The sequence below is a fragment of the Pieris napi genome, chromosome 7, assembly GCF_905475465.1.
Source record: "Pieris napi chromosome 7, ilPieNapi1.2, whole genome shotgun sequence".
Taxonomy (NCBI): domain Eukaryota; kingdom Metazoa; phylum Arthropoda; class Insecta; order Lepidoptera; family Pieridae; genus Pieris; species Pieris napi.
This window is the reverse complement of record NC_062240.1, coordinates 9,621,136-9,635,002: the sequence shown is the minus strand read 5'-3', so window position 1 is coordinate 9,635,002 and position 13,867 is coordinate 9,621,136. Positions and strand designations below refer to the sequence as shown.

General features: G+C 34.8%; 2 protein-coding genes across 4 annotated transcripts in view; one reads left to right on the top strand and one right to left on the bottom strand.

The window, feature by feature from the left end:
• Positions 1-6,740, bottom strand: part of LOC125050856 (transcription-associated protein 1) — a 41,762-nt gene extending 35,022 nt beyond the window's left edge. For 2 of the 3 annotated variants that reach the window (XM_047650913.1, XM_047650914.1), the window contains exons 1-10: positions 6,231-6,740; positions 5,766-6,071; positions 5,201-5,395; positions 4,907-5,073; positions 4,555-4,790; positions 4,226-4,430; positions 3,873-4,058; positions 3,122-3,404; positions 2,012-2,233; positions 33-1,844 (exon numbers count right to left, since the gene is read on the bottom strand). In XM_047650913.1, coding sequence (XP_047506869.1) covers positions 33-1,844; positions 2,012-2,233; positions 3,122-3,404; positions 3,873-4,058; positions 4,226-4,430; positions 4,555-4,790; positions 4,907-5,073; positions 5,201-5,395; positions 5,766-6,071; positions 6,231-6,377 — 3,759 coding nt within the window. In that variant the 5' untranslated portion in view covers positions 6,378-6,740. The remainder of the gene's footprint in view (positions 1-32; positions 1,845-2,011; positions 2,234-3,121; positions 3,405-3,872; positions 4,059-4,225; positions 4,431-4,554; positions 4,791-4,906; positions 5,074-5,200; positions 5,396-5,765; positions 6,072-6,230) is intronic. The other variant, XM_047650915.1, reaches the window with a different exon arrangement.
• A 406-nt stretch (positions 6,741-7,146) lies between these two features.
• On the top strand, positions 7,147-13,853 carry LOC125050857 (plexin-B). Its single transcript, XM_047650917.1, has one exon. The coding sequence runs from the start codon at positions 7,284-7,286 to the stop codon at positions 12,972-12,974; it is 5,691 nt and encodes a 1,896-aa protein (XP_047506873.1). The 5' UTR covers positions 7,147-7,283; the 3' UTR covers positions 12,975-13,853.
• Positions 13,854-13,867: the final 14 nt, after the last annotated feature.

Genomic DNA, 13,867 nt, shown 5'->3' with positions numbered 1-13,867 from the left:
GTTATTAAATAGTCTTAGATTATAATAGTTACCTGCTGCCGAACAAGTAGATGAGGGCTGGTAACCTGCAAGACGAGTTCTTGCAGAACATCGTGCAGCGCTCGAGTCCTAGCGGCCGCTACTTCTCCATCAAGTTCAATGGTTTGTCCTCCCGGACCGGTCACACAAACGCGAACTAATCGCTCCAAATTCACTGTAGCCATATCCAATGCACCCGACGAAACTTCTCCGGTCAAATCCATCATCACAAACAAAACCGCCTTCAAAAAGGTAAACACGTGCTTGTATACCCATTCCGGCGCCATTTTCTCAAACATAAACTTGACCGCTATACAGCCTCCGAGCTTAGCGTACCAGGCACGTTCGTAGCAAAGCGATGACATTCTCTCGGCGAGGTACTCCATCAAAGGCAATTTGCAGGCTCGTTCTTTGCTTCCCAGAACTGTCGCTGCTGTTTCTATCATTAGTACTAGAGCCAAATGTCCAGGTTTGCACAGTTCCTTCTCTTCGTGACCCATTACAACTGCGATGGCGTCAACTAAAACCAAGGCATCGAGACCCTCTTTTGGTCCCCCTGAACCCGCAAAAGGCCCCGCTTCTTGGGCTATGGCGACTAAAGTATAATGACGCACAAGAGATACCATTGTGGGTAGAACGTGCTGTCGCAACTCCTTAATGGCGGCGGCGACAAACATTCCAGTGAGCGCCGTTTTGTGCGTGTTTCTAACGATCGAATTGGAACATTTGTAGTACGGGCCACTCTGGGCTGGTATTTTTCCTTCGAGAAAGCTAGGGTGATTGAACAACTTTTGGAGTGTAGGTCTGTCGTCTTCTAAATTCAGGGAAGCCGCCAAATAACAGCGAAGAACTTCCCAACACTGGCGACGATAAAACGGGTCCGTAGTACTCGATTTCAAAGCAGAAAATGCAGTTTCTATTACTTTATCTACTTCAAAATCGATCGGTTTAGCTTGATCTTGGAAGTAAGCCATAACGGCCGGTGGAGGAGCATCGGTTTCTCGATATTCCAGTCTCTGCGGTTCAATCATCATCTTTCTGTTACCACCACCAAATTTTCCAAGTACTCTAAAAGCTATTCTAGCAACTTCGCTATTCTGTAGGGTTCTCCAAAGAGCTTGCATTAGATCTGCTCTAACGGGTTGGATATGCTCATACAAGAAGTCAGGCTGCAAATTATCAACGCACAGCTCTAACGTTCTGAGTCCTTGCGATATTAGAGTGTGAGATCCATTTAGAGCCGAAACCAATGGGTCCATCAGCATCGGCAAATACGGTAAGAGACTACTCAATCTAACTGGCACCGTCAAACACAACTCCACGAATAAATCTTTCATGTGCTGTTTGTGAAGACCACTTTGCAGCCTATTAAGGCCTTCTAGTAAATTCGGTAGTAATGGCAGAAATTCTTGATATAGCAAGTCGTGGCTGCCGCCGCCGATAGATCTAAATAATGCTCTTAGAAGTAAGAAATAATTATACGGTTCTTTTGCGGTCATTGCGTAATCCATAGCTTTGTTAACTATGCTGTGTAAATGAGGCCTTAGCATCTGTTCATTTTCCGTCGGGAATAAACTTACGGAGCCAAAAACTAACTTAAATAATCTTAGATATAAATTAGATCTTTCTACGTTAGATCCCATTTCCTCCATTCTCTTTAAGAGATATTCAACAAGTACAGTGGCAAATATGGGCGACGTCGCGGGATTTGACAAAAACGTGTTGGCAATAATTTGAAGCGTGGTGTTTTTATTTATTCTTTCGACCATATGAGAAATGGTTGCTGTGAATATTTCTTGAAATGTTTGAGGGTTCATCATGGAGAACTGAAAAGAGTTTCTTGGGTAAATTTATAAGTAATAAGAGCAAGGTTTTATTTATAAAGACTGGTGATTTATATGAATAATATACTAATCTCTCTTTAAAGACAAACCATTTCATTACATATAATACTTTTTTATAAACCATTTTTTTTATTAAAAATAATTCTTACCACTCCGCTGAAATGTTCGAGCACCTCCTTTTCCTCCTTCGAGCGAACATGGGGCTGAGAAGGCGTATGGACTGGTTGACGAGGCGCAGATAACGTATAAATGTCCAAGGACTGCAAGCCCCATACCACAAGACGGATGTACACCAGTGTCTCGCGGGCTGAGACGTGCTGCTTCTGACCTGCTACGGTAGTTGTCGATGTGCCTTCGGCGGTTGTCGATGTCTATGTAAGAAGTATTATAAATATAAATTGTGTTAGATAATTTTCTATTTAACAGCACTATGTAGATCTTGCTGAGTTTTATATCACTTGGTTCTCTACTTGAAGATGGTTTTGAATTTAGAACAAAAAACGTTCTGATAGACACACAAAGCTGATCTCCTATGTTGTGTTTAATGAAATACACAATCAGACCATTTGAAATTACTTAAATAAAAATTGAAATTTGGAATACAATATTTACATTATTTAATGTCATAATTTTGATATTTTTATATACCAGTACTGCAGTCAAAATCTGTTATAACGACATCGAAGGGCCTACTCATATTTGGTCGTAAAAACCGAAAGTCGTAACAGCCGATGACGTTGTTATTAAGTACCTTATACAATAAAATTTAGCCGGGACCTTTGATTTCGGTCAATATAATCGGTATGTTGTTCTAAACGATGTCATTGTTTTGACTGTATTTGTTCTTATAACATGTTTATCCTAAATTTGCGGTCCAAATAAAGAATTGAAAAGTTCTATAGCGCAATCATAAATGCATTTAAAACATACCTTAGGGAGCGTTCAAGTATTACGTAACGAATTTTGGGGGGGGAGGGGGTCCTTTTGTAAAATGTTACGATGCGGGGCGGGGATTGAAGTACGCGTTACATTCCAGTACTTTACACCACATAATGGTAACTTTCAGGTATAAAGAGTCACTAGGTGGTCTACTATACTTGGGTACAGAAAAACGTTACGGCGCCTTACATGGGGGGGGGGGGGGGGGTTTCAATAATCTCCAAAAATTGCGTGACGTAATACTTGAACGCTCCCTTAAAAAAACAATTGCGTTTAATAAAACCTCAAAGATAAATCAAAGCACTCTATTTGGAACATACCTTACAAGAGGCACAACCCCAAGTTATCGTTTTAACACCACACACTAATGTCTTGACTAACGTTCTGTAGTCCCCAACATTCAAATTGCTCATTTGCGACGTTGGAAAGCCAATCTTAGATTTTTCTTCTACTTTGTTCAAGCTGTCAAGAAAGTCTGTGGTTGGTTTCTCTTCTTCAACCTTGACTTCAACTGTTGTAGGTACTGTGGCCGTTGGTGTATTTGGATTTGTGGGTGGACTTCCATTTGTAGGAGTTGGAGCTGGAGTTGGACAAGTTTGTTTACTGAAAAATCAATATTAGTTAATATATATACACAAGCATATGTATACTATGTATAAGTTATTGTCTATATATTATGTTCTGTACAAATATAGTGTAAAAATTTGAAAAAGGAATAATTAGTAGACATAATGGATCAGTGATTCCCAACGTGGGGCCCATGTCCCATAGGGGGCAAATTTATTGTTAAGGAGGATTTAAATTTTTTTTTAAATTATTTGGAATTTGAATTTCAGTTTTCCATTGTATGTTTTGATAGTTTACTTACTGTACTTCATTAACAATTTCTCAGTAATATCTTCTTAAAATCTATCATTTAAGTTTTTTAAGTGAACAATAAAATTAAAAAAAAAATCAATATTACGTAATTTACATATAAGTCCCCCAATTTTAGAAAGGCTAGGTTATAGGCATGGGAAAAAAAAGGTTGGAAAACACTGTTTGTGTTTGTGTATTATTAACATAACTTACTACTTAGCCATAAGTGCCGGTAGTTGTAGCTTAGACATTGTTTTAAACTTAAGCACAAATACTTCCAAAATACGCATAAGCAGCTGCCTTCCTTGCGGCTGTGTTCCGGCCGCGTTCTCACTTTCTGACCTTTGGCGAATGCAGTCTACCAAATTTAGGAGTAGCTTACAAGACATAGTTTGTATACTGAAAAAAAAAAGTTATTATGAAAACCTCCGAATATACGAAATTATAGAATTATATATTAATATTTAAAGTATGAGAAGATTGCTGCTACAAAAAACTGCGCAAGTTGGTGGATATATAATCGAAAATGACTATGGACTGTGTAAAAAGATATAAGAAATGCTCACCTAGTTGGTAAAGATTCATCATGTACATTTTTTGAAAACAAATGTGCTGCAATCGCTAGATCTGAGAGAGGCAAATGCTGTCGCACATGATGGACCAAGTCTGCTAAAGTGGAATAGGCCAAAGGTCGCAATGACTCATGTACCGTCCAACCACCTCCAAGTAACACATCTTCATCAAATAATCGCTCCATGTAGGGTACAAATTCTAAAAATAAACAGATTATAAATTATTGAGTATTTTAACAATTTCATGAAATACATAACAGTAATCTCTACTGTTTGTGCAAATGTGTTCTTAACTTATTTAGCTAGAAGGAAGGAATACATACTCAGTCTTAAATCCGTAGCTAAAATATGACGAGTAGCAATGACCAATTCTTTCCTTAAATGGGCTACCTCTGGAGGACATAATGTTAGCAACCCAATAATGCCCTTTACCATCATCGTTGCATGATTAGCTATTGTTTCCTGATAAATCCGAATAATGTAGGCCAAAAACGCCAACGTTTTTATTTGAGCTCCCATAAAATCAACAAAAACCTCTTTATTGAATGTGGCAGATTGGCTGAAAATAATATCTTAGTTAATATTCTTAAACAATTCTGTCAGCTTCATAATATTATACAATTAAATTAATTATTACAGACACCAAAAAAAGTATTTATCGTAAAAAAAACATACCGGAGTGTAGCAGAAGGTTGTAGTGTAATAGTGTCCATAATAAGGGGAATGAAATTACTGACTTCTTGGTGTACATTCTGCTTATAAAGTTGATACATGAGAACTACTATGATTGGAAGTTCTTGAATTACTTTTAGAGAAATCACAGATTTTGGAATTAGATTATACTGAAAGAAAAATTATAAATAAGAGTTTTTCAGCAGTTTAGTATTGAATAATACTTTTGAATACAGTTAAACTCAGTTAATTAATAATCAGCAATTAGTTTAAGAATAGCAAAATTTTATTCCTTACTGTGACAACACTTCCATCTAGAAGTTTCTTTTCAGTATGTATGGGTGTTGTAGTATATGTTTCAAGTAGAAGCTGATCTATATTCACTTCCGAGAGATCCTTTACTCGAATTGATGGTCGTGGTTCAAATATTTTTGGCAAGTGGTTAGGTAAATCAGAGTATATCGCTTTAACCCACTGTAGGAACTTATGAATCTGGAAAAAATACAGTTAGCTCATTACATGGTAATGCAGTAAACTTTTTGAGTTTGAATTACTGAACCATATTAAAACAATTCCATTAGAAACCATGGGTTTTATTTTATTTTAAAACAATAACAATAATAGTCTCATTCATAGATGAGTGCTTAGATGTTTAATAAACACATTTTCTCTCTCTAGTAAGTAGTACTACCCGTAGTACTTTCTTGACTAACCTGTTAAGTTAGTGTTGAGGTAAGGTATAAAAAGTTAGCCAAACTTATGTGACTTCTCCTGTCTCACCAAAAATAAAAGGGATAAAGGTTCAATAATCTTCTTAAACATTATATATATATCATACAAAATAAATTAAAATAAAACTTACATCAACATCAGTAGAATATGCAGGTCTGTATTGTTTATGCAGTTCCATAAAAATTTTTAGACATACTAAGACATTCTCTTCATTCTCTATTTCCATTAGCTTCAACATCAATATTAATATACTTTTAACATATGGCCTAAGTGTCTCACTGATTGGTAGCCTATGTATCATCTCCAATATAAGTTTTCTAACTTGTTGTATATTGTACTCGGCAATAAAGTGTGGTTCCCCTTCTTGCAATATTTTAAGAAAAATTTTAAGAGAATGCTCCAAAAACTGAGGGTACTGTGGTGAACTTAGAATTACCTGAAAAACGTGTAAATATCAATGTTATACATATGTGTATATATTTATATCATATTAGTTTTAAAGCATATATAAACTATTAATTATCCCAATAACTTTAAACATCCTTCTTCGTATTTTATAGAATTTGTTAAAATACTATAGGTAGAAGATTTTTACCTCGAAATTCTCACTTAGCTCCTGCGCAGCTTTGAGTTTAATTTCATCCTTAGCACCGGGATCCGCCAGCATGGTCACATAGGATCGGTAAGTGTTCATCTGGGTGTGCGGATCCCCAGGTCCGCCGGCAGCCATAGTAGCCATCATTTCAACGATTTAATGGCAGCGAGATACACAAGAAAAGATAATAACGTAACCCAAAGCAGGTTTCTTGATAGAGATTACAAAACATATTTTAATTGAATTTTAACAACACTTTCTAGCACAAGTTTTAAGTTTGTACACCAGCATTGAACACATGGACGATCACTTCTTGCCCTTACAAATATAATTATTTATAATAAAATATATGTATCTTGATTCAACTGACAAAAACAAATTGAGAAAAATTGTACAAAAATTAAAAAAATATTCTAACGTAAAGTTGTGGTTGTTGCCGCTTTTCGTTTTGCCACCATTTTGTAAACTGTGGTACCATTGGTAGTGATTTGAGATTTCGCCTCCGACGCTGTCGAGTGTGGACCTAACACTCCAGTTTTTTTCGTTAATACGGTTATTATGGTCTGTGTTACAGATTAATATAATACGGTGAAACTCCAAAAAATATATAATAATAATACGGTGAAGTGTGAATACAGATAGGCATTTGGCAGTACTGACTACTAAAATGGCAGTTTGACACAGTTGAGCTTCTTTATTTCTCTATTCCGTATGGATATTTATTAAATTATATAAAGATGTATATGGACAAGCTGTTAGAATATCGACTGTCGATATCAAATCGTAAATATGTTGATGGGTATAGGTACAAAACAATAACATACAGGAATCGGGATGTATATTGTATAGACACTGAACAGAGATTCAAAAAAATTTACTTTTTTAGAGGTATCTGTACTCTATTACTTATGGTTTATACTCTGCTGTTTATTCTGTCATCGGCATCGATATTGTATTGCTTGATATTATTGTAAAATGGGTTGAAAATGAAAAAGAAAGAAGCGGTTGTGAAAACAGTTTAAATTAATTGTGAGAATATATAACAATGTGATTATGGTAGCTATCATGACAGGAATACTTATAATATTTTGGCTTCAGTGCACAGTGGTTTATGGATTTGATTTCATATCTCAATATCCTATGCACTCCAATGAAACATTCTATTTCAATCACTTAGTTGTAGACAAAGTCAGTGGCCAAGTTTACGCTGCCTCTATAAATTGGCTTCACCAGCTAAGTCCAGATTTGAAGCCTTTACACGTAATTCGGACTGGACCCAAACTAGATAACCCGACGTGCCATGCCAGTGGATGCTCTTCTTCCGATATCCAAACAACATGGATCGACAATGTAAATAAAATATTAGTGATTGATCAAGAGTCAAGGATACTTATAGCATGTGGTAGTGTGGCGCAAGGTTCATGCTCATTGTACAAGCTGGGTGATTTGTCCGCAGAGCCTGACTTTATTGCTGAAAGTGTTGCAGCAAATGACGCTGACGCTTCTACTTATGCATTTATAGGACCTGAAAGATATAATTCCTGGGAACGTTCTAATGCCCTTTATGTTGGAACAACTTTTACAAATAATGGTGATTATAGGCATGATGTTCCTGCTATTTCAAGCAGAAATTTAATGTCTCTACAGCTGGCACAGTCTACATTTTCTAAACAGAGTTCAATACAAATAGATGTTAAATATAGAGACAACTTTTTGGTACAATATGTTTATGGATTCAATGCTAGTGATTATACCTACTTTCTCATCATCCAGAAGCATTCACATCTTGCGGGTAATGAAGAACTTGGATATGTGTCAAGATTAGCTAGGACTTGTGTTAATGATGACAACTATAATAGCTATACTGAGGTTACTTTAGAGTGTCATGTGAGAGAAGTTACAAGTGAAGGTAAGAGTGAAATTGTCAATTATAACCTAGTACAAGATGCAAAAATTGCTAAGGCTGGTATTAATCTAGCAAATCAGTTAGGTATAGAACCAGGTGATTATATTCTTGTAGCAACTTTTAGTCCATCAAAAGGTATTAGTAATGAGCCCATGTCAAAATCTGCAATCTGTGTATTTTCCATGCAGGAAATAGAAATCAAGTTTAATGAAAATGTTCATATGTGTTTTAATGGTAGTACTAAGGCCCGTAACATGGGTTACATATCTGGTATGATATCGGATGGTAAATGTCCTAGTGTTGGTTCAGTTGGTAATATTCTTAACTTTTGTGAAGTGGGATTAAAAATAAGTGGTCTATATCCCATTAAGACAATGTCTGTCCTACAGTGGAATGACACTTTAATTACATCTGTTACTATGTCTGTTACTGGATTACATACAGTAGCTTTCCTTGGGACTAGCAAGGGTAGTATAAAAAGAGTATTAATTGATGCTGAAAAGGCTTTACAATATACTAGCGAAGTTCTTTTACCTGGTCAAAGAATACTTCCTGATACTACTTTATCCTCATATCAAAAATCACTTTATGTGTTAGCCAAAAATACCATAATTCAAATATCTACAGAAAAATGTGCAGATTACAGCAATTGCTCTTCATGTTTGGGATCGAATGACCCTCATTGTGGTTGGTGTTCATTAGAAAAACGTTGTACCATACAAAATATGTGTCAAAAAGGTACACAAAGTGCTCCTAGGTGGCTTTCTCAGTATACTGGTCAGCAATGCATTGACTTTGAACAAATTTTACCAGATAGAATATCAGTAAATGAAGTGACTACTGTTCAATTAGTCATAAGAACTTTACCTGAATTGCCATTTGGTGCTAAGTATAAATGTGTTTTTGGAAATGCACCTGCAATTGATGCAGCTGTTACTTCTAGTGGTCTTGCATGTCCAACACCAGATTTAAAACATAGACCTAAAATCTCACCTACTCAAGATCATGTTTATGTTCCATTATTAGTTCATTCATCTGAAACAAATAAAGACTTTGTTTCTCGTAATTTTGCTTTCTATGATTGTTCCACACATACAACATGTCAAACCTGTATCATGAGTGAGTGGGCATGCAATTGGTGTATTTATGATAATAAGTGCACACATGATATTTCAGTTTGCCAAAGAACAATCATATCAGGGGAAAATAATCCAACAAAGTTACTTAATCATGGTATTGGGCACTGTCCCCGAATCAGACAATACAAAAAACCAATTTTATTACCAAATAATGTTCCAAAAGAATTAGAACTTGAAGTTGAAAACTTGCCACATTTACAACCTGGACACACAGGATTTCAGTGTATTGTTAGTATTGAATTGGCTAACATGATTTTACCAGCAAGAGTTGAATCAAATCATTTTATTGTTTGTGATAAAACTATGTATTCCTATGAAGAGGATGTTGGTGAATATAATGTCAGTGTCAAAGTTTTTTGGAATCATAAGCATTATATTGATACTATAACAATTACTTTATATAAATGTGAAATACTAGGATCACACCGAGATCATGCTGATTGCTCTCTTTGTATCACACGTAACACAGTTTATCAATGCACTTGGTGCGGAAATTCTTGTTCATATAGTGACTCCTGTCTTGAGAATCCAGTAACTGAATGTCCGAAACCTAGAATTGATATGATCAAACCATTAAGTGGACCAATTGAAGGTGGAACTATCCTCACCATTGAAGGCAGCAACCTTGGTTTGCATGTAGAAGAAGTAACAGGAAAAGTTCGCATTGGAGAAGTTCTTTGTGAAATAGTAGATTTTGAAGTATCTGTGAGTATAACATGCAAAACTGGGCCATCTAATTCTTCTGCTGTTGTACCAGTCATTGTTGAAAATGACTCAGGCTACACAGAATCATCAGTATTTTTTAGTTACAAAAATATAAAACTACAAGGCGTTTATCCTACATTAGGCCCTGTTGCTGGTGGTACTCAGTTGGCAATTGGAGGACAACATCTCAATATTGGATCCAAAGTCTTGGCATATCTTGATGAACTTCCTTGTGCTGTAAACAAGACCCAAACTTCAAACAGTAGGCTAATATGTGTAACTCCTAAAGTGAATAATCCTCTCATAATACATACCATTACAGTTTCTATTGATAATGCAAATCGAACACTAAAAGGAGACCTTTTTAACTATACAATTGACCCAACGATTATGGAGATTAAACCATTAAAAAGCTTTGTATCTGGAGGGAGAATGATAACAGTTCATGGCACTAATTTACACACAATACAAAAGCCTTTAATAAAGTTATATTATTCAAATGAAGATATACCAGTTAATTCTACTTCCTGTGTCGTTCTGAATTCCAACCAAATGGAATGTCCAAGTCCAGCTATTAATGAAAAATATAATGAAATCTTACAAGCCACAAAATCTCAAACCAATACTCCTCAAATTGCTATGAAAATTGGATTTGTAATGGATAATGTACAAACAATGCATGATTTAGAAAAATATTTTAACCCACCAAGGACTCACATGGTTTATGTAGATGATCCTCATATTTATCAATTTCCAAATAGAATTAAATCTTACAAAGACCACCATGACCCGTTAGTTATAGAAGGAGACAGTTTAATAAAAGCTAGTGATGAGTCTGATGTTGTTGTAACTATAGGTACTCAGCCATGTAATGTTACAAGTTTAACAATGCAGCAACTACTATGTACTCCACCAGAAGTACAACCTGCAAGTACTGATGAGAATGGATTTCAAACTAATGAATTAAACTTGCCTTTAGTTGTTGTTAAAATTGGTAGAAATTTAAGATTCCCTATAGGGTATCTTCATTATGAGCTACTAAGAAATTATAATTTTCCTCCAGAAGCCATTGCTGCAATTGCAGCTGGCACATTCTTTTTGGTTTTAATATTTATGATTGTCCTTGTGATGTACAGAAGACGTAGCACTAAAGCAGAAAGAGAATATAAACGCATTCAAATACAAATGGATACTCTTGAAAGTAATGTTCGATTAGAGTGCAAATTAGCCTTTGCTGAGCTTCAAACTGATATGTCAGATTTAGCAGCCGATCTGGAACATTCTGGTATACCAACACTTGATCATGTTAATTATGTCATGAAAGTATTTTTCCCCGGAGTGTCCGATCATCCAATTCTAAATGTCCAGCGTCAGTTTATTAATACACCAAGAACTAACTACGACGCAGCTATGTTTCAATTTGAACAACTGTTGAACAACAAATGTTTTTTGTTGTCATTTATTGACACGTTAGAATCTCAGAAGTCATTTAACATACGAGATAAAGTTAACGTCGCTTCTTTACTAATGATAATTCTAATGGGAAAAATGGAATATGCCACAGATATATTGAAATCTCTTTTATTGCGACTCATCGACAAATCGGTGTGTAATAAACATCCTCAGTTAATGTTACGTAGAACAGAAAGTGTCGTCGAAAAAATGCTAACTAATTGGATGGCATTATGTATGTATTACTATCTTAAAGATTACGCAGGATCATCTCTTTTCTTGTTATTTAAGGCTATAAAACATCAAATAGAAAAGGGAGTAGTAGATGCCATTACTAATGAAGCACGATATTCTTTATCAGAAGAAAAACTGCTTAAAGAACAGATTGATTATCAAATCGTAACATTGCACATTATACAAGATGATTTTGATGACAAAGTGCAGTGTAAAGTATTGGATTGCGATAGCATTTCACAAGTCAAAGGTAAAATATTAGACGCTTTATTTAAAAATACGCCATTTAGTTTACGTCCCTCCGTCCATGAAGTTGATCTTGAGTGGAGACATGGCAGAGGTGGTCATGTCACTCTCCAAGATGAAGACGTAACTACTAAAACATTAAATGGCTGGCGTAAATTGAACACTTTAGCCCATTATGGCGTAAAAGAATCTGCTGTTATGTCCCTAATACCTCGTCAAAATGATAGTTTTAATACGCCATATAAGATACCATGCAAAAATTGCACTGGAATTTACTGTACAAACTCACATATACGTGTTTATAAGAGCGATATATCAGATCAAAATGTTCATTATTATCACCTAGTCAAGCCTATCGAATATCAACATATCGTCAATAAGTCATCGGAACATAGTCATAAAGCTATTCCTGAAATTTTTCTAACTCGATTGCTGTCAACAAAGGGCACGGTGCACAAATTTGTAGATGATTTCTTTGGCACGATATTAACTGTGAATGAAGTTCTACCTCCAGCTGTTAAATGGTTGTTTGATCTATTTGATGATGCAGCTCGTTCACACGGTATTATAAATCCGGAAGTAGTACATGCTTGGAAATCAAACAGCTTACCTCTTAGATTTTGGGTAAATCTAATTAAAAATCCAGATTTCATATTTGATATCAATAAAACCGCAACGGTGGATTCGTCACTTTCTGTAATCGCCCAAACTTTTATGGACGCGTGTTCATTATCGGAACACCGGCTATGTAAAGATTCTCCATCCAATAAATTGTTATTTGCAAAAGACTTACCGACATATAGAGACATGGTTATCCATTTTTATCAAGCCGTGTCTCAATTACCTCAAGTTACTGACCAAGAGCTGAGTACTTCGATGCAGCAGCTTTCCGTGGAACAGCTGAATGAATTCGACACACTTTCTGCTTTGAAAGAGCTGTACATTTATGTCAGTAAATATAGAGAACCAATTGTGTTAGGTTTAGAAAATAAAATGCACTTAGCTCATAAATTAGATAACATAGCATGCACTATGGAAGGTGATCCGTCATCCATATGCTGACTATATGATAATGTAAGTTACGATTTAATTGCATTTAAATGATTTATTTCATAAGTACACTAAATATTTTGTAAAATATAAAAGCTTTAATTTATTATAAAATACTCAGATTGACACATTTGTAAAGAAAGACTGTAAAGTACCAGTTCCATATTTCTAGTTAGAATGTTATAACTGATAGAATATTATTTTCATTCACATTGGATTAATACGAAATACTTATAAACAGTGAGATTAATTTGTCCGTAAATTTAATACAGCTAGTTTTTTTATTATCTATCGAAAATTAAAAATATGTTTAAGTCTTCAATCACTCCCAGTGGCCATATTTTATAATCTCGTGACATTTTTTATTATAAGAAATTTGAATAAAACTTTATTAAATTATAAAATTATATTGCTCTCCTTCATATTTTTATGGTTTTTAAAGTATTATGTGGTCTGGCACTGAAATATTTATTGTAATTTATAATAATAACAAGTATATTACTATGACGCTAAATACTTAAATATTGATGTGTATTTGCTAAGTTTAATATGTGTAAAGAGAAATACGATTTAAGAAAAATGTTGTGATATTTGTATTTGGAATATACATAACGTTTCTTCGCTTATATGTTAATTGTCTATTGATTTTTTTATACTTTGTATGTTTTTAGTTTATAGAAATTTAAAGAATCTCATTTTTGCTCATCTGTTATTGTGTTTGAATCTCTATATGTATGTGTCTGTATTAGAACTAAGTTAAAGCGTCATTTTATTCCAATTACAAAATAATTTAAGTATCTAGATGTAATTTATTAATTGTAAGGCAGCGTAACTTCACCCGTCTCTTAAAATTTTATATTTAATGACCTAGAAATATACTTATTTATCAAACCTGGCTTGTTTTG